Source organism: Adiantum capillus-veneris, chromosome 14 (genome assembly GCF_014529385.1).
Source record: "Adiantum capillus-veneris isolate H3 chromosome 14, ASM1452938v2, whole genome shotgun sequence".
Classification (NCBI taxonomy): domain Eukaryota; kingdom Viridiplantae; phylum Streptophyta; class Polypodiopsida; order Polypodiales; family Pteridaceae; genus Adiantum; species Adiantum capillus-veneris.
The window spans coordinates 66,328,040-66,349,454 of record NC_140944.1 but is presented as its reverse complement, the minus strand read 5'-3'; the positions used below and the strand labels follow the sequence as shown (position 1 = coordinate 66,349,454).

Below are 21,415 nucleotides of genomic sequence, written 5' to 3'. Positions count from 1 at the left end.
TATTTAGAATCACGCAAGAAATGCTAGAAAAACAAAAGCCCAAGCTTGAAAGTACTGCAAAACCTGAAGAGCTTGCGGTAGAAGAAAATAGCCTTTGAACGCATGTAATATGGATGATTTTGTATAGATGAAACCCCCGAGAAATGATGTTATTTATCTACATGCTAAACAATTTGGCTTGGTCTGGTTGGATCAAGTGCTTTGCTTAAAAGGGTGGCTATTATGCACTCAATTTTTAACTCCTTGACAATCTCTCTCTCATCCAACTCAAAGACTAGTTTAAGAACACTAATGCATTGCATGAGAATCCTATCTACTCAAAACTAGTCCTCTGCTTTTGCAACTTTCATTGATTTGTCATCTCATCCTTCGAGCTAAAAAATGGCTTGGCAAATTGTGTGAGGCAAGATTTCTTTAGCTCCTACTGTACGAACCTATATCAAAAAGGGCAAAGGAAAAGTATTAGTTTGAGGAGAGACTCCTTCTTTGCTTGCTAATGTACATATTCACAGATGGTGATGTATTTCTTGTTCGATACTCTTGCTGTACCAAAAAAGGTTGCTTTTTGCCAGGCATTTTACCCGATTTAGGGTATTTTGATGGTTTGTCACGGGTGAAAAATGTGAGCTACCCCCACACACAAAGAGTCTAAAAATTAAAAAAGATCATAAAATGTGGGAAATTTGAAGGGCAATGGTGCCCATCAAAAATAAGCGTAAGTACCAAAGTTAGAGTCGAAATAGACAAAAAGCCAATGTAGTCAATTCCCATAAAGTTTGTTAGTCAATGATATCTCATCAAGGGGTATAGAGTTTCTGTTGTGGGTTTCATCTCACTTGAAGTAAGCCTTTAACAAATGGATGGAGAGAGAGAGAGAGAGAACTTCAACATTCCTACATGGAAGTAGCGGGCTCAAACATTGGTGACTCTTTGAGGGCTGTCTGATCACCTTGATATTCATGCAGGCCTCTCTGCCTACCGTTGATCCACCGCACTGGGTCATTACAGACCCCATGGGTTTCAGGGTTGTGGGGGCGGGTGCGTGTGCCCTTTCCACCCTTCTACATTTCATTCACACATTGTTTACTTCAGGATGATTTTTTGTTTAGTTCAGAAACATAGTGACCTATGTCCACAGAGCAAAAGTAACCTGCACTCTGCCACCAATAATGGAAGCTGCCATACGGTGCATGAATGCCCACATCGCACAACTACAGCGTGCTCTTCGACCGTACTGTATGAATGTACAATACAAGAAACTTTATGACATTAAATGGTTCTGAAAAGTCAAACCATATGAATCTAAACCGTGCCATACAAATTGTAATACACTCTATTTTCCCGTACGAAACCATACTGTACTATCATGCAACCATATAATGACGAACCTGCCACCAATTAATGCACCAAGACAAATTCCATACACTAAGAGGCGGCAATGGCAAGAATATAGAACTTGCAATACAAGATTATACAGCATAAGTCTGAGCCCTGACATACCATACAATATGCCCTTGGGCCTTGACAAGTAGGAAGGCAGACTGCTTCATTACAAGTGAGAAGTTCTGCCCAGCGCCAAATGCTACCAGCTTGATTTTCTATACATCACTGTAGCACGGTAGAAAACGCTCATCTCTAAAATCAGCATCCCATTTCAGTCCGCAGTGACGAAAACCATGCCAGATAACCTGAATGAGAACCGCATCTACACAAAAAAAAAAATTATACATCTGCAACCACCTTCTGGAAGTACTGCGAGATCGAAGCAGCACTTTCATAGGCTCCTTCGACGCAGCGGCCGAGGGCAACACCTACAACATAGTTGCCACCTAAGAATAGTCCCTCTAGACCTGCGCTATCCAACGCTTTCTGTGCATCCTCCAAGATATCTAGATGGCCTACTTCAAATTGTGGAATAGCTCTTGGCCACACCCGGACTCCCAAGACCTCTGGCTTTGGTCCATCTGGCTTTATCAACATCTTCCTCACATCCTTGTCAACTTGATCAACAAGCTCTGCTTCATCCTACAGTGATATCGATTGATGGTGTGTTTCAACGAGGCATGTCATGTTGCATCTCAATAAAACTATTTCGACAAACAAGCTTTCAGTGAGCAGCATACCTTGCTAGTGATCGCTGGATTGTTGGCACCACCAATGTAGTTAAGCAATAGTACTCGATCCGCAGGGGCTCGGCCAGGAAATAAAGAAGAAGAATAGATGGTTCCTGCCGGACAACAACAAGAACTGAGTCCACAACACACTGTGTATGTAGTTGTTGGCATACACATTTTTGGCCTACATAAGGACTTAGTAAAGCATTTAGCTCTTGGGGCAGACAGATGGATAAAGCCTGCCGACTGGTGCCACATGGAAAGTTAATGCTGGAAAACTTACGGATCACTCTTATGACTACCATTGGTTTTCTTTTCTTATTTGTATAAAGAGGGGGAATGAATTGTGAGTCATGCACACTCATTGTGAATTTTCACCTTGTTCTTTATGCAAATCCTTTTAATATTGAAGTTTAGCATTTCAATACATATGTGAATACACATAGAACCTCGGCGTTTTGAAGAGAACAAGGTGAAGACTGCTGAAAACCAATTCGTGCCCTAAATGAAGAGACTATTTACAAACTAAAATAACCTTTTGAAACAAAAAGTAAGTCACGAGGCTTTTCAATGAAGGGACCCATATAAAACTAAGAAATTGGATTCAAAAATTTGTGCGTCTTTCTCCTCGTTCTCTATGGCATGTTTTAGAATGCCAAAAAGTGGGGCATCACAAGATACTTAGCATTCACAAGTTTACAATGTTCTTGTTGGATTTGGTATCTCTTAAACATTAAGCTTTGTTGAAGCACAAACATTGGCACTCATTATACAGCCTACCTAAGGTTTGAACCCCTTGACTGCGAGGATGAAGCTGGCCAAAACCTTTGAGCTCACCATCGACAAGACGGCCCTCTCTTATTGCAGATTTAGGATACGAAATTGTCACAGCTGCAACTGGGGGATAATAAAACTTTGCAAGAGAGTCGGCAGCACTTGGCTGCACAATCCGAATCAAATCAAAACCCATAAAACCTCAGTTTCTGAAAAGCGTTCAACAATTTTATTGCAGCAAAAGGGCAAGACATTTTAGCAGCTAGGACAAACAGAATCAATAGATCTCCATTTGAGAAACGATGATTACGCACCGATAGCTGACGAACGATGTTACTGGCGGCATACGATGGTAAGGTCAGGAGAACAGACTTAGTAAACACTGCCTTCATCCCCTCAGGAGTCGCATAAAACAGCTCATATCCACCACCTGACGCTCTTTGTATCGACTCAAGCTTCCAATTGAGTTTGACGCTGCTGCCTAATCTAATGAAGAACGCAGCAGTCATTACACAAAAAAACAATAACTTAAATGTAGAATTTTACCCAAAAAAAGGGAAACTTACCAAAATACCCCAGAAATTTGTGAAAATTCTGAAAGTACCCCTAGAATTTCAAAAATTCCCAAAATACCCTTCATTTTTTTCCAATAACTCCCAAAATTCTCTTAACCTTTTCTGGAATTCCCTAATGACCCCTTGTTAATCTTGCAAATATCTCCAGAGGCGCAACTCTTCATAAGAAGAACGGTTCTCCCTCAATAGAAGATGATAGAACTAGGATTTCAGATGGTATTGTGGGCCCTTGAGATGCAATGCTTCATTGTATTTTAGACAAAATGTCTCTATTTCTCAGCTGATTTTGGTAAATTTTTGTCTAAGATAATGTAAGATGGATCTCTGTAGTCAAAAAGAATAATCTATGCAAAAAAATGATGAAATCCATCCAAAATGTTGACATCGGTATTTTGAGAATTTCCACAAATTTCATGGGTAATTTGGTGATTTTCCCCAAAAAAAAAACTGCCAAAAATGTTCATAACAAGACAAACATGAATTTCCACAGTTCTAAAAATCTTCTTTAGTTAAGAAAAGCAACTAATTCAAACCGAGAAAATATTGAGGAAGACAATGATTCTCTATTATTCGAATCTTACTTTTCTGCAATTGCTTTTGGTAGTGTCATAAGTCCTTTGCGAAAGGATCCCACTGTTTGTCCTTTTGGAGTTGGTAGCCTCCTGCATTTAGAGGTTTCAAGTGTCAATAAATGACATGAAGCACAAAAGGACAATTCTCAAGTGAACAAATTCAGAAAGCCAAAAAAAAAACAGCAATCTAAATCCATGTGAGGAGCACCCCACTGGTCGACTTCTTCAGATGAACTCAGAGCTGATATCTCAAGACTCATTTTATGATTTCTTGCATGCGTTGAATCCATCAAGGCACACTAATGTTCAAGAAACACCCCTTCTGATATGAGATGATAAGAACTCACTGCCCAGCTGGTCCTCTTCCTTTGAGAAAAAAATAAATGGTCATATTGAAGGAACACCCAAATATGATAAGGTACAGCATCCTGCCGGAATGTTAGGTAGGTGCCGCCATAAATGCATATTCCCATCTAATCCTGGCCACTTTGTATGCTGAAACTGGATAATTTACAGATACAAAGAAATGTTGAAAGGAATATGAAGCATAATAAAAATATTCAGAAGGGCATATGCCAGTGCAAGCATAAACCATAAATATCTGCCTCCAAAATAAAAGTCTAAAAAAAGAACAGAAATAATATTTGTATAGCATTACGTTCACAAAGCTACTAAAAATAAATTCCTCCATCTAGAGACCTTGCATTGAAGTACAGAAAATCTTGAAAGAAGGAAAAAACTGTAGTGTATTGAGTTCACAAAACTCCTTAGATAAATTCCTCCACCTGAAGAGTCTGATTCACATGCATAAAATTTTGAAAAGAAGGAACAACGAGAGCGAAAAGGTCACCTAAGAAGCACCTTACATTTCATAGTTTGTGCAAAAGTACTGGTGCAATTATAAGTCATTCGATAAAATTAAACATATATAAATAGACAGAAATTAGCAAGAGATAGAAACAGATATAAGTCAAATGACAACCAGATGCGAGCAATAGAATCAACCAAATCGATGCAACCACAAATAATCCAAACTGACATCAAACCCAAAGCTGGTACAAGTACAAAACAGAGTATCCAAGTATCCAAGTGTACATAAATAGATACCAAATTGCTACGGTAATCAAGTGCCCATAGCTACCGCCAAAACCAAAATATGTGCGTAAAATAGCTCACAATGAGCTACGAGTATAACCATAGATCACCTATCAATGGTCATAACATGACCATAAACGGCAGCATGACCATGCCACGAGGTGCATACATGCTCAATCTAGGAACCACAATCGAGAGCATCAAAAACTCAATATATGCTCCCACACACTCACACCATGCACCCACGCACAGGAGCATACATGAATACAAAGATCTGCGTACTGAGTTTCTGCCATAACTCTAGCGATGCAGGGAGACTCGGCCATAATGAAGCCGAGGATTAAAAGAGTCATTAAATAGGAAAAATTTAAACAAAAAAAAGGTAGTTCATGGGGCATTCTGGGAGACCGTGTTGCTAGATATGGTCCAAGTATGCAAGATATCTGTTTGACAGGTAGTGGATTGTCCTCTAGTGATGAGGCTATGCTGCATGGTATCAAGCGAGTTGCCATAAATACGACTCAGTCCGCAGTGAAAGCAGTGGATCAACACATGGCTGACCACGATAGGAGGCTATGAGAGGTCGTGCTTGACCTCTAGATATACTTGGGTGATATTCATGCGTTGCGCATATTTTCTAATGTAAATGGGTCATTTGTACATGGTTATATAGATGCGACTGTAGACATCAAGTTGTCTACTTCTAGTGATGGACATAGGATTAGGTTTTCTCATGGTCGCTCTTGGTGGGAGGTTGTTGGGGTTGAAGGCCAAGTGGTCAGTTGCCTAGTGTGGCCCCACATACATATCCATCACAAATACATTGTATTCATTATTTGGTAGTCTAAGGAATAAGACTAGGGGATCTCACCATTGGAACTCCGGTTACACAATGTGTCCCTCACTCTCTCTCTCTCTATCCTCTTGTGTGCACTTCCGCTCCTATCATGCTATCATGTTGATATCCAAGTTTCCTAGGCTTTGAGTGCAAGAAGTTGAGGAAGTTGATTCCTGTTAGAAACATCAAGCTTGGATGCGTAAGTCTTCATAATGCAGATAGAACATGCCTTCAGACGAAGACATGTCCACAGAAACTCTACCCAAAAAAACTGTCAAAAAAGTACTCCTAGTATATTCTCACATCTCCTTAGTGCAATATATGCTGCAAACTCAATATTACAAATTCTTGGGCATGATTTCAATCTGAATGAATAGAGAAATTAAAACTTACGGATCCCTCGGTGGTGCAGGGTTTTTCTTTTTTTCTTGAATCATTTTGAAAGTTCCACCAATAATACTCCCTCCTAACTCTTCCAACCTCCAGACTTTTCCAAATGCTGCTTTCATGCTCAGCTTGGCAGGATTTCCGGCATAGACACCTGCAAACAATTAGTTAAGAGGCATTAGGAAAGCATCCCCCAAGTATGAGATCTCAGATGCAGCTACAAGGTGGTTACACCCATACATGCAGAAATCAGAACCATCTGAAGCAAGGTTGACTCACACTAGATACAAAGCAATTTTGCTATGCTACTTGTGCATGATTATGCGACAAAGGAAGATTCAACCAAGAGAGCCTTACAAAATTAACCTGAGCAAAAAGGTTCGATTAGTCTTTCAAAAACCTCAGCACCAAGGTTGCGCCGGACAAACTCCTCGACAGACTCTTCATAATTCTGTACCGTCCATTTCGAACCAACCAAAAACAAATGAACAATTGACCTAACAAGTAAGCCAACAGATACGAATGCAAATTAGTTGAAAGGGCCAATGAAAGAAAGTTGGTACTTACAGGAGGAGCAGGCTGTAGACCAAGAGCACCAAAACCAGCTCGCAATTTTCCTTGAATACTCATTAGATCAAAGAAAGGTAAGTCTGTGGGTCCTGCAGGCACTGGCCTCAATTTGCCTTCCCAGAAGACAAACCGTGGGGCAGTAGGATCTCCAAGGACTAGTTCATCTTTCAAACCACTATCAACCTGTCACAATGAAAATGGTGGAAGCAATACTTTTAGGTATGGGGCCTGAAACCCTTAAAGCCTGAAGTTGACATTTCAGACACGAAAGAACATGAACAAGCTGACGAGTTAGATCCTAAATAGTGATCTTCATGTCGCTGACTTTCAAATCATTTGGAACAACATTTTCACTATTACCACCCACAAGAGTCCTCCTGAAGTGCAAGCACCTTCATCTAAGACTTCAATAGCATAAAGAAAATTACTTGCTGCTAGATCACTCTCCCCAGTTTTCTAATCAGCATATAGCAGGACTTAAACAACATAGCCAGGTTAACAGTTGCATAAAACACATTCCTGAGATCCTCATCACATGTCTAAAACTGAAACTCGTGTCTTTTCTGACCAGCTAACAAATGGTGACCTGGATGTAGATGGCTTCTGAAGCAGCAAAGAAGAGAACCACAATCCATCTCAGGAGATGAACATCAACTGAGCAAGAAAAACTGAACTATGGAATCAAAAATTCAGATTCCAACAACTAATCCAAAAAACATTAAGCCCACTTTCAGGTTCAAACTTGAGCTATCCTCTTTTGTAGTCAGATAATTTAATCTTGAGTTTTGATAAACTCTTCGTCTTGTTACTATACATTACTTGCAACCACGAGCATCACATGAGATATCTCAGGCCTGAAATGTCTAGCCACAACAAAATATATCCAGATACACTGAACCATCTCTTTGAACCTATATAATTGGTGTAGACGTGTGATATGTGAAATTGGAATAGATGTATGTGTGTGAGCGTGTGGTGTGTGTTGTGTTGGGGAGCATATGTTAGTACCCAGTTCTACACCCACTATTGGGCACTGACGACGTTAGTGGGGATGTCGTGGTATATCATCAATACTATGCATTATGGAGCTGATGGTTATATTGTCTTGCGGGTGACTACCATGGGTCTATACCTTGCACTTTCCTTCAAGGGTGAATCTGGGCTTATCCTGGATTCATCTAGGTATATGTATATATAGATGTAGACTTGTAACATGATAGAGACTTTGCATGGGACCTGTAGCATCAGTCCATATCTCAAAATTTAGCCTTGGTACAAGCGATTCATCCAAAAATCTCACTGCAAATTTAAGAGTTTCATTTAAGCATTTTAGCATTTGACGACTTCTCGACACTCCTCTAAAACCAACTTTTTGCAATGTAATTGTCACAAACGGGAGCACATAACAATATAAAATATACTTGGATAAATAGAATTCATCACTTAATACCGAAGCCAAAAGATATAGAGAGAAATAAATAGAGAAAGAGAGAGATAGAGAGTGAGAAGATCGACGCAGTACTGGGACCAAAAGATGGGCTCGGCCCCTCCCTTAAAGAGAATCCTTTATTAGGGAGAATCTTTTTACAAGCACAAGAACCGGAGAAAACCCCTCTGTTCTAATTCTCTGACTCGATGGTCGTTCCTTCCCGTAAGGGAAATCCGAGAGATGAGCTGTCAATCCTTTTTCCGTCTATACTCGGAGTCGAGACTCCGCAGACAATTTCCGAATTCCGTTCTCGAAATTCCAAAGCGTAGGCCGAAGCCTTCACGTTTCTCCTTCGCGATGAAGTACCTGCAAACACACACACAAACACCGGACAACAATTCGTATGGCGAATCCACAATAGATACTTGTCGCTCTTGCGTGCGAAAAGTGACTTCCGTGATTCGTAGTCTCACAGAGTCTTCTCTTGCTGGCGCTAGCAACTCCTCCTCTAAGTGAAGGCATGTGGTGCTTTTATAGCTCTCTGGCCACAGCAGGAATAGCTGAGCAGAGGCCGGCCGCGTAGAGATCGCGGCGGAATTTTTATTTTTATTTTTTTTTTAAATTCGGTTGTTCTACCCAAAATAGGAAGAGAGCATTTGCTAGTTGGTTTTGTTGCTTTATTTTCTAAGTGGCTACCCACTTATTAAGTCGGCGGCCGGCATATTTTAAAATTGGTCTGAACCTGCCTAAAAACTCAATAAAATCTTATAAGTTAAAAACAATGCCTTTCACAGCACTACCCAGGCATCCCTGGATGCAATCACATGCACAGTTGCAATGCAGACATGACTTCCTCGCAGGAAAGCATCTGCTTTCCCGAAAGGCAATTCCACTTTCTCAAAAAGCATCCGTTTTTCCTCAAAGTTTCCTCTGAACACATCTTCATTTCAAGTGCTTGCTTTTCCTTGTGCACATTTCTAACACAGTTCGGAATTTCCTCTCGCCTATGGATATCCCCTTTCCGATGCACCCGTCACCCACCTTGTGACGCATCAGGAATACCCATCACCTAGTCCTTTCCTACCGAACTTACGGTACAATCTCCTTCACGATGCTCTATGTCACCCATCCTATGACGCATCAGAGATGTCCGTTCCCGGATGGTCGGATACTTCTTCCCGATGCTCCCTGTCACCCATCCGATGTGACGCATCAGAAGTACCCGTTCCTGATGGACTTACAGATATACCCGTTCACAGTGCTCCCGTCATTACTTTAAATGATGCACTAGGAATACTCTGTACTCGGATGTCTCCAGTGAGAAAAACCCTCTCACTTAATATTCCAATAATTCATTTAGAATTATTTTTCCTTGTTCCAAGCAAGAAAACCCTCTCACTTATAAATCCAATAATTCATTTAGAATTATTTTTCTGTCAGATAAAGCCAATTTAGCAACAGTAATGCCCATAGAATTGTTACCAGCTGGCACTACATTGATAGTGGCAAAGAACTAGAGACAGCTTGAAACTGTGAAACATAGAACAAAAGAATAACTGCAAGAGACAAGTGGAAATCAAAGTTCCTCTTACAGACCACATTGTGCCCAAGAATCCCTATTCATGAATTGTGAACACATCAGTCCAAGATTTTCAAGACAATGAGCTTTGAAACACACCCTATCCATAATCCCGCCATCAATAACGAACTGTCCGCAAGACATCCATAGCATAATGTATATGTCAAGCCGGTTGCTTGCCAAATGCAATTTGCTTTGAACCTCGACACATGGGTCCAAATCAAGTATTGGGAGCTCCAGCTGCTTCTCCCTACCGCTCACGCTCTCTAGCTGAAGCATGTTGGGGCACCCACCAACAAACTAGAAAGCTAGAGCTATTGCCACTATAGTTCGCACCACAACAGCAAACTCGGTTGAGTCCATGGTAGAATCATTCTCTCTTTTGTCCTCAGCAAGTTGCCTTTGCCTTTGTCCAATTGTGAGTTTATGGCTTTGCCTTTGGATGTAAAATCCTGAGACACATGAACACACATTCCACACTTGTCAAAACGGCCCCACGGCTTCTTTTGGGTTTTCGATACAACATGTGCCAATTCATCACTTTTTGACACTCGAATCTTGCCTTGGGAGACCAAGACAACTTCCTCTTGCGTGAGAAAAGAGCTGAGGGAATCAAAATCAAGCTTTCCATCGTGATCTGCAAGCGTAGTGCCTTTGCACCGATCCCATATTCCTCACACAACTTTGTAAGTAGCAAGGCAGCTAATTGAGTACTATTCAATGTACTTTCCATAGCCGAGACTTAATCATGGACAACTTTTGCCTTCATAAAAAATGACTACATGGAAGGCCAAACTTCAAACTTGTAACTATCCAAGAAGGGTGATCGCTGAACATATTCCAAACTTTGACCACATTTCACTAACAGTTTGCAAAGTCCGTATCACGGGAGAGATTACCTTTGTCAGTACCTAAACAATGGCTGACATAACCTTTGCATTACTTGCGTCCAAATCAACTCATGATTTGAGAACCTCATCATCCTGAAGTGGAGTCCACCTATTGTTGCAAGACCACATAGATCTAACGGTGGTGTAACTCTAACAAAAAGTGCCAGGCTCAGTCCTAAGCTAATGACTCATGCTAGACTGTAGCAGAAACATTTTTACGTAGCACAAGTGAAGTGCGCACGTGATATACACAACTGATACAATGGGGATAGAATGTACTTATATACTACTCTAGGGTCTTAAATACCCCTCACATGAATTGTGGCATTGCCTAATGTCAAATAAGAAAAATAAATACCTAGATCGAAGAAGATACTATGTAATAAGTGCGCAGAGCATCATGTGCGGGACGAGCCACAAGTTGTACATCTTTGTGATACGCAGGAACGGGATGTGTATGTCGGCTTCTCGCATTGTGAGCCAGACTTTTGGGCAAGATGGCTCGACTAGTTCTTGAAGGACGCGTCGCCGTTCTCCAACTTTTCCTATAACCTATAGCTATCAATGGCATGCCCACGGCATGTGTGCAGGTGCAGGAGCTCTAGCCTCTACGGCCGATACAAATCTGATGGTGAATGCTAGCACTTGCTGCCATTCGAGGATAGGACTGTCTATCATGGGCCCTGTAGTACTCTATAGGGAGGTGTTGTCTAGATCTTGTGAGTGAGGGCTTCTTAAGTTCTTTATGGTTGCACCCGACCTTGTGAGGATTTTCTAGAGTCTAGGAATTATGAGGGATTTTTCCCACATTTTTCCAATGTGCCACATGTGGTCTTTCTGTCGGGCGGCCTATTTTTATGTTTTTGACCCTTCCTATATCCATTTATTTGACATGGGTCATTGAGATGTGGGTCGCGTATAATTGTTACTTCCCTATATCAAGAGAAGGGGTGATGAAACTGGTCTGAATGGCAAGGACATGCCAAACCTACCTCAATTATGTACCCCATCTATTCAACTTTAATGCCCAACTTAATAGCCACCTCTGGTGAAATAAAGTTTTCCTTTGCACCTAGATCAAAGAAAAGAAGCATTATTTGATCCTTGACTTTACCCCATGCTCTGCATGGCATCAGAGTTTGGCCTATCCCCCACCATATCTGCCACTAAACTAGCCGTCGGTTTGGGCTTCTTTCCTTTCTTGTCCTCTTTGTCCTCTCAATCAACTGACCTCTTCTTCTTTGGACAATCCACAGCAAAGTGAGCAGGCTGCTCTCGCAGATAAAGCATTTACCCTCAGCCATTAAAGCTTTCTTTTCCTCGAAAGACAAAAGGCTTTTTCTGTTTCTTTGCATGTCCACCAGATGTCTCGGCTGAGTCTTTAGATTTCTCTGATTTTCTTGACCCCTGGGCAGCTTCAAGAGTCACTTTTGCCAAAGACTTCTTTGCTGATTTTTTCTTTGATGGACCCCTTTTTATGTTGCCTTGGAATCCACTATCTTCTCCCTTCGACAAGGCATGACCAGTGTTGGCAACCTCCATTAGCGGAGTAAGGGTGGCCACTCTGTTTTTTGTACAATAATTCTTGAGCCCTTTAGGCAACCCACAACAATACTTCTCTATCTGCTCTGTCAATGGCACAAATCTGTAGGAAAATACTGAAAGCAGCGGTTTACAAAACTTTCGATAGTACTCCTCTAAGTTTTTGCAACTAGCCACATTGAGTTGGTGCCAATTTATCATCTTCAAACTCACTTGACAGCCATGCAGATGCAAACATCTGTTTGAAGTAAACCCACGTGGTGGATGCTTGTCCTTGCATCAATAAAGTCGTCCACCATGAACACCCATTTCCTTTCAAGGAAAGTGGCAGCTTTGCAGACATTCAAAGCCTCGGTGAAATTCTCCCCTGCATAAGTGATATCAAACAGTTGAAGGAAAGTAAGAGCCTTCGTCTTGTCTTCAAAACCACTGAAAGTTCAAGCTTCACACCTGCACCACCTTCTTTGTATGGTTTCGGCTTGTCAAGCACTCTAAAATTATCATAAGAAAGTGTCTGCAACATAGGTACAGTAGTTCGAATCATTTGTGCTCCTTGGCCATTAGAACTTTGGCTTCTTGATGCCATATTTGCTTGCTGATTGGAAAAGCCAGCCATACCAGAATTGTCCTATGGCATCCCCAACTGGCCATGAGTACTCTAAAACCCTAGTTGTAAGCTATTACCATACATGAGGTTTGGCATCATGCCTTGCATAACCCCAAACACTATTCCTGGCATATACAGATGATTTTCAGGGGCATAAGCGGCCAAGCTTTGGTACACAAGTCCACTTCCAAAATACCCAGGATGTACTGTGGGTGGTGGAAATACCTGATCCATAGCCTAGAAGGTAGTTCCCTCTCCATTTAGACCAACATTTGGACGCTCAAAGGTGGCTGGCTGAATTGGTATAGCTTGAGGAATTGCGTCCTAGCCACCTGTTCATGGACAGAAAAGGTTTGCCTTGGAGCCTCACCCGACTCCGCAACATACAAATGCTCCTTGTCCTGCTGGATCGCATTTGGGACCTTCCCTTGAGCCTCAACAAGCTCTATTGGAGGAGAATGTTGCCTTGTCTGTTGTCACAATGTTGGAGCTTGCAGAAACTCCATTAACTTGGGATTCTGCACCAATCGGGTAAACACATTCACAGGAGCTACCAATTGTGTTCTCAACACATCCTCATCTAGTTGCCCAATCATTATCCCTTGAGCTTGTGGCGCATTCACATCAATAAAAGGCACAAACAATGGTGGCCGCGAACTTTCACCAACCTCAAACGCTGTAGGAATAGCATGTCTGTCCCGTAAAGAGGAACCCTCTTCTTTAGTGTCATTCTTCCTATCAGCCATAGTGGAATTCCAGTACCTGTGCTTTGTGTCTTCGCCCAAAACACACCAAGGCTCACTTCTTGAGGAAAAAGCGGTGTTGTCTCAACAACAGAACCATGAAACCAGCCTATAGCCTTACTAAAGGGCGGCAAACTTTGGCTTTCACCCGACCTGTACGTGTTTAACTTCACCTGTACCTTATGATACAAAGTAACTTCACAAATAAACCCGTAACTGGAATTCACCACTTCACAACAGTTAACAACTTGGTAGCTAGGGTGCTCCCAGGTAGATAGTGACACCTTGTTGGCCCCAAAGGTTGGCACCCCTTTCGGTATTTCTTTATTCCAAATAAACTCGGAGAAAACCTATAAACTTCTACGAGCTGTCCCACTTGTACTCGGTTGAAAATTCCCTACTCAAGCCCAATTTCGGCAACATAATGACAATAGAAGATTTCACAAACAAAATTCCAATGTATTAGGTGACTTTTCACACACATTAGAGCACTTTTACAAACCTGGCGCGAAAATACAGCACACTGAATTCTCTGTTTTTAGCCTGTATAATGTACCAGAACATCTGTTTGACAGTTCCCTAGCTTCCCTGAAGCTCCTAATACCCTTAGGCATCAAAAGGGTCAAACCCTAAGCCTGCAAAAAATTACAGCAAGCTGTAATTCTTCATTTAGCATGCCGAACGCAATTGTAGGTAGCCCTTGAGTCCCAACATGTGAAGAGGTACTTGCCCTTTGATTTAAACAAGTTTATCGCGAGAAATCTCTCTAAATCAACATGTACGTCCTAATCTGTGCAAGAGGCTCTTGCCTTGGCATTGAGCATAGATTCCCCACAATTGTACATACAAATGAATAGCCCTTGAGCTAGGCATCACGATTTTGTATTCAAAAGGGGAGAGAGGTGCAATCCTGCTACATAAGACAAAGGAGAAGGCAAGCTTCCATCAAAGTGGTGAACATGCATCCACTGCTCACACACACGCTAAAGTGTCCAGTTTGCCCATTTGGTTTGAATTCCTAGTACCCACCAACTTATGAAGTCTCGCGAAGGAGCCTAAATGACTTTAACTAAGACGGGGAGATGGGATGCTCATTCTAGCTATGTAGAGTTGTGAGCTATCTAGTCTCACTGATGATAGCAGATTTTGCTTCTGTGGGCTCTCTCTCTCTCTCTCTCTCTCTCTCTCTCTCTCTCTCTCTCTCTCTCTCTCTCTCTCTCTCTCTATCTATCTATCTATCTATCTATCTATCTATCTATATATATATATATATATATATATATATATATATATATATATATATATATATAAAACAAGGAAAAAAAAAAGAAAATCACTTTACTTCTACTTAACAAAACTAGAAAAAACAAACTATTTTTCACTTTAAAATGTTTAAGAAAAGGCACACGAAAAATAATTTGAAGCAACTTACTTGATTAAAACTTGAAATAAGTACTCAATTTTAAACTAACAAGGATAAGACATCTCAAAGACTTGATCCTAGGAATCACACTCCACACAACAACTTCTAAAGGAACAAATTCTTAAATCCTAATGTAAGCTAAACACTCGAAATGAATACTACTACAAAACCTACGAAGAAGAGGTTGAAAACAACCAAAGAAGTAAGAAGCTCAAAACTTGACAATATGCAACCTCAACTTCGCTGCTTGTCCAAACAAGAAGAAATTGATTATCACCTTTATCATGCATAGCTTGGACAACAGCTATATACTCACGGTCAGTGCCCAAGAGTAGGTGCAAGTTTATATAGAGGTCATCCATGCTTTGAACGTACTCTAGAGTCTATAAAACCAACGAACTAAGTTTCTATCACACTACAGAGGTGATGGGCATGGCATACTGAGTACCCAGCCATGATAAGGCTAGCATTTGTCAAGCAAGAACAAAAATACTAGAAGCACTAAAGATCTAAACAGCAAAATACTATGTTACTAAGTCAAACAATAAGTGGGCTTTTAAGCTCCCCACTTTTATTGAATTTACTACTGATTATCTTGAACATTCCAAAGGAAGAAATGGTGAAAATAAACTTACTACGATGCAAAAATGAACGAAAACTTTCATGATTCTTTTGGATAAGTATCCTTTCTCAACAAATAAAGAAACAAGATGGCATGACTGAAGAACAAAAGTAGATTTATTAGCACAAAGGCGAGAAAATCTAAATAGCTGAGAGCAAATGACACCATATTTAGCTAAAAGAGAAATGCTCGAAGAAATGTGAGGCATACGGATGATATTTAGATTGGCATAGTCCGGTTCAAGGCATCTATCACACATATCTATTACCAATCCCAAGGGAGTTTGAGATATGTTAAGGTCTGAAAAGGCACAACCATCACTATTTGTGATACAATTAAGTTCACAAAACTCCTTACGATAAATTCCTCCACCTACAAAACTCAAATCCAAGTATATAAAATCTTGAAAAGAAGGAACGTCAGGAACAAAAAGATCATCTACAAAGCGTCTTACATTGCATAACTTGTGCAAAAATATTGGGCAAGTTTAGCAACGACAAGACACTCCATAAAGTCAAACTCATACGTAAAAAGATAGAAAATGGTGCCCACACAGATACCAATTGTTTGTTTGAAAGGAGATGCAATGGATGCAAGTCCGAAGGGATGGAACAGAGATGGAAAGGGTTGTATATTAGCAAACGCAGAGTATCCGATGACGATGACAAGGGCATAGAAGAGTAAGCGGTGGATGGGGATCAACCGAAAAGGAGCAGTCAATGTTGAAGCAAAGACGTAAGAAGTCAGCAAGGGGCAGAGCCTTCCAAAGAGAAGCTCCAGAAGAAAGAAAGATTGCAAGCCAGAGAGTGAATCGTACAAGCTGCTGATGTCCGAGGCTAATTGCTGACCAAAGCTATCCAATTGGCACAATGTCAAGAGATGAAACATGATCGGGGTAAGCTGGAGGTAACTGATTCTCTCTCAATTCTTCTAAAGACAAGAAAAAGAACTCTTATGGGAATGGTAACAATAAGTCCAAGACGTCTCCAAATTCTTCTTTTAAAGAATGAGAAGGAAAAGAAAAAGAGTAAGGGTAACTCTAGCAAACATAAACTCTCTCCTCGTGAAAAAGTGTCTCAAGGAATTTTGGGTGACCAATTAATCAAAGAAGAACACGCTTCGTATACAACATGGTTTTCAAAAATTTCGAGTTCGCAACCATACACAATCCTAATTATGATTTTCCCAAGAGACAATTTCGAAGATTTGAGATTATTTTCATTCTTTTTTCACTATTTTCCTACAAATCTGAAAGGGATTTTTCCTTTTCCACTTGTTCTAGACCGTCATTTCTGAAAATTTTTACCAGCACAATTGCTATAGTCATGTAAATGGTCAAAGAATGGTTGTGTTGTTTGATTTTGAAAGATCCCGATATGTCATTACTAAGGCTTTGGTCAAGTGTGCACACCTTCAAACTAGCTCAGTTTGAAAGGTTCACTCTTTGAGAAGTCTTGGACTTGAAGAGCTACGGGGAAAACCACACAATGTCCTCGCATAGTTCTTGAAACCGTCCAATATATGACATCCTAATCCCCACCAAGAACCAAGGGTGCCATCTGGCCGTGCCTCTCATGCTTCTACATTTCTCTGGCATAGTTTCTACCACGACCACGAGTATGGCTCCGTAAGATATTAATGTTGTTTGTTTTCTAATAAAATGAAAACGTAGGTCATGATATATTGATGACAAAATGATGATGCTTATGCAAAACAGGTCAGACAAAGACTATACACAACCTCACCAAATCCTCAGCAAGTTCTTTTCTAATGTTGTCTCTGCCTTTACTTTTTGGACCTTAAGTGTTTGTGGCTCGACTGGAATACACGAATAGGTGCCAGTGCAGATTTTCTCTTTCCCTCCTTCCCCCCTCAATGCATATATGACAGGAACTGAAGCAATGTCCTGTCTCAATACTGTCAGTGTTGTATATACTTTAAAAAAATTTATATCAAGGTAGCGTAAGATGCAGATAGAGAGAGCCACATACCACCATTGTCAACATAGGATCACTAGGCTGGAAGCTGTTGGGTCCTTCCTCCCAAAGATAGTCTCCCCTTTGTACAGTGGTGATGTTACCGCCAACTCTATCCCTCGCTTCGGTCACCAAAACCTTGTTCAAATCTGCAGAATGTTTCGTCGCAAGCGCTTGAGCAGTGCACAAGCCAGAGATACCAGCACCCACAATCACACAGTCATAGTTCTCTTTCTTCTGTGTCTCTTCGGCGGTTGAAGGGGGTGGAGCAACAGCCTGCTTATTATAAACATGTAGACAATGAGCTTTCCTGCTATGTTTATGTGAGCCCACAGCAGGACAAGCATTCCTATGTTGATTGTAGGGGACTCTGTAGCTCCACCATGGAGATTTAACAGCTGCAAAGTTGTTTGAAGCTTGAAAGGTTTGGTGCTGGCGAGCAAGAAGAGATGATAAAGCGCCCGCCTCCATGACAGACGTCTGCTCGAATTGTCAAAAGGACGAGAGGACCAACGGCAAATGGGTTGCAGTAGTTGCAGACGATAGAAGCCTGTGTAGACCTACGGGCCTTTGGTGACTGGAGCTTCCTTGAGAACGTGCTTCAAGACTCCATGAGTTCGCATTCGGTGAAGGATAGAACTGTCCCATTGCTGGCCTATCACCTAGCAAGGTAGTTGATAATGTCAAAAGCAGCTAACGCTGGTGGTGAAATATTTCAACCAAAACCATCACAATCTCAAAAATATTATTTCTAGCATGTGTGGTGAAATATTTCAACCAAAACCATCACAATCTGAAAAATATTATTTCTAGCATGCATACACACGCACACATTGGTGGGTGTGTGTGTGTGTGAGTGAGAGAGGGGGGGGGGGGGGGGAGAAGACAAGGAAGAGAATTTTCATAATAGTAGGAGCATTCCCAACTCCAAAGAGGGATATAGCTCCCACATGGGAAATGAAGATAGTCAAACATTGTCAAGAATGAATAACATATGGAAGAAAATAGAGAGGTGGCTATCGAGACAAGTAGATTGGGGAAGGGAGACTAGATTGTGGATGTATTGTCTACTAGACTATAGAGGTAAATTACTATAATGTGATCCCAATTCATCTTCAACCAGCACAACAATTTGTATCTCGCTACTTTCCTATCCTCCCAATATGTGCCTTCAATTCTTGAAAATAAATCATTGAAGAAAATCTAGAGAAATTCTCTCGTCATAACTTAAGTGGGCCCCTTGATTAAAAATTAGCAAAAGATAGAGAACACCACAAGTGGTGGGGACAAGACAATGAGCAGAGAGGAAGGTGGCAAGTGGCGAGGCAAGCAAATGGCCAGGGCAGGACACAACACACGGAAGCCAACAAGGGAGTCATAGTAGGGGAAAAACAAGATGTTTTTTAGGTTGCAGTACACCTTTCAATCACGAAGTGCTCAAGGGCAAGTTGGCTAGAACACAGTAACTAAATTTTCACATAAGGGCTACAGGAGTTCAAAAGTTGCTCATGCCTCGCAGTTGTACTCCTCATAATGTGGAGGAAGTGGAGGGATCTGTGGATATTTTGGGCAATAAAAGTTGAAAGTTGCCAATATGTCCCATTTCGGGCAATAATTCCAATTGTGCACACATGAAAAATTGTTAGCCATGTATCCCTCGACCACCTCATGTTTCTACATCCACACTTGCCTAATACAATTCAAGGTTTTTCATTGACTTGCCTCGTGTTCTCATTTCATTGACATCCTATTTTCTTGTTATCTCAATTAAATGGGTATCAAATCTTGTAAGTGAGTGACTGCTACTCACTCCACCACACCTTTCACACATCTATTCCTCTCTACCAACTCAATTCATTCATATTTATATGATGTTGTTCCTCCTCCTTCTCGCTTTTAAATCTCTCCCTCATGCTTCACCTCAAGCAGCTAAGGAAGCATTCTAGTTCTATTAAAATATATAGAATATTATTTGATTTTTCTAAATCTTAAACCCTTGTTGCCATTTTTAATTGAAATTTTAAAAACCAATCAAGGACTTTTGTTTATCAAGTCCTCTACCCAAAAATTGAGCCTTTTTAAGCATATTTATATACTTGAAGGAAAACTTTAATGTACTTTTTCTTGAAATTCTAATTACCATTTTGTAAGTATTTTGTAGTATAAAGCTACCAAATGGTAATTTTTCTTTTGAACTGGATTACATTTTGTAACCTTTGCCTCTCTTGGTTGGTTACCAAATTTTTCCTTTTGCTAAAATGTGGGCTCAACTTTAGCATTGGATCAAAATTGACTACATCAAGAATGCCCTATTGCATTTCATGCACGAGACCCAAGTTGCATGTATAGCACATTATGTCCTGAATCCTCTCATTTTATCCATTGAAAGGAGTGTAACAACTTCCTTGCCCTCCTCCAATAGTGGAATCTTGGAGACTACCTTTGGAGAAAAACCCTCAATCCCCCTCTACTAAAAACAAGGCATAAAGTGCAAGAGCTTCCTCACCCTACCCCCGATGAACATATTTTTCAATCATGTGCTCTTTTTGGATAACCACATAAATTCTCAACTTACATAGTTCAATGTATAATGTTTTTTTAGAACATTAGATCATATTTTTTCTCGTAAAAATGGGCAAAACACCCTAAACTAGGCAAAATGCCTGTCAAAAAGCACCATGCTTCCAACATCTCTGACAACAACAAGAGGCTCTTGATTTTTAAAATTGACACCTTAGAAGTTAACAAGAAGTTTAATTTGGAAACATGCCATGTTGGAAATCCAGCATTGCCCATGGTGCCTCTCTACCTGTGTGCATAAAAAGCCCACAAACTTATAATTGAAACACAAAAACATTATCGAACACTCTAGTTGAAAACATATCCATATGCAAAACACACTTGCAACAGTAATTAAAGATTGTTCATCCATGTCTAGGTGTGAGCCCAATGGCTCTAACCCAACTAAATTTACCACATGTATAATCAAATGATACAAACATGCACTCTAAGTGGAGAACTCAAATAGATAAACATAATCCAAATACCTAGATGCATCTCAGATAGTGAGTGGAATACTCTGATGCAATGAAATGATCATTTCTATATCTTCTCTTAACCAGATTCATCCCAAAGAGTGAGTGAAACACTCCACAATCCCTAAATCTTCTCTTTCCTAGATTCATCCCAGAAAGTGAGGAAAATACTCCGACAAAATGAGATGATGATTCCTAAATCTTCTATTCGCTACATTCATCCAAGAGAGTGAGTGAATTAATCTAACACAATGAGATGATCGCACCTACATCTTCCCTTTCAACTACAGATATCATTTAGTGTGAGTAAAAACTTCGACACAAAGGATGCACAAAACTGCATTGACATTACCACCAAATGTGAGTTTGCAATCCAATACAAGAAGCAATTGTAAGCATGTAAGAACACAATATCTAAGTGACAGTGTGTGTTTTGACACAAAGGATGCACATAAGTAAGCAGAAGTTAACAATTGATATTTAAGTATGAGGTTACTCATTAACATTAGAAGCAAACTGCTAGTTTTAACATCTCTGAAAGTAGGGAATTACTCTTCCCAACCCAAACCGCTAAACATGATATCATATGTTTATTGAGCTTTGAAATACCACACCTACTTATCTTTAATGAGGGAGCTAATTAT

The 21,415-nt window shown here is 40.5% G+C and overlaps 1 protein-coding gene across 1 annotated transcript; it reads right to left on the bottom strand.

Moving 5' to 3' along the window:
- Positions 1-1,439: 1,439 nt before the first annotated feature.
- LOC147442537 (protoporphyrinogen oxidase, chloroplastic-like) lies at positions 1,440-18,391 on the bottom strand. Its single transcript, XM_086528695.1, has 9 exons — positions 17,752-18,391; positions 6,923-7,108; positions 6,722-6,806; positions 6,362-6,509; positions 4,045-4,125; positions 3,203-3,374; positions 2,895-3,054; positions 2,124-2,227; positions 1,440-2,025 (listed from the first exon to the last, which is right to left on the bottom strand). The coding sequence occupies exons 1-9, from the start codon at positions 18,205-18,207 to the stop codon at positions 1,723-1,725; spliced, it is 1,695 nt and encodes a 564-aa protein (XP_086384821.1). The 5' UTR covers positions 18,208-18,391; the 3' UTR covers positions 1,440-1,722.
- Between the last annotated feature and the right edge of the window lie 3,024 nt (positions 18,392-21,415).

Coding starts and splice junctions, on each gene's coding strand:
- LOC147442537 (XM_086528695.1), bottom strand. CDS start 18,207: ATGGAGGCGGGCGCTTTATCATCTCTTCTTGCTCGCCAGCACCAAACC. Junction 6,510..6,721: donor AATCGAACCTTTTTGCTCAG/GTTAATTTTGTA, acceptor AATTGTTTGCAG/GTGTCTATGCCGGAAATCCT. Junction 4,126..6,361: donor CCTGCACCACCGAGGGATCC/GTAAGTTTTAAT, acceptor CTCTAAATGCAG/GAGGCTACCAACTCCAAAAG.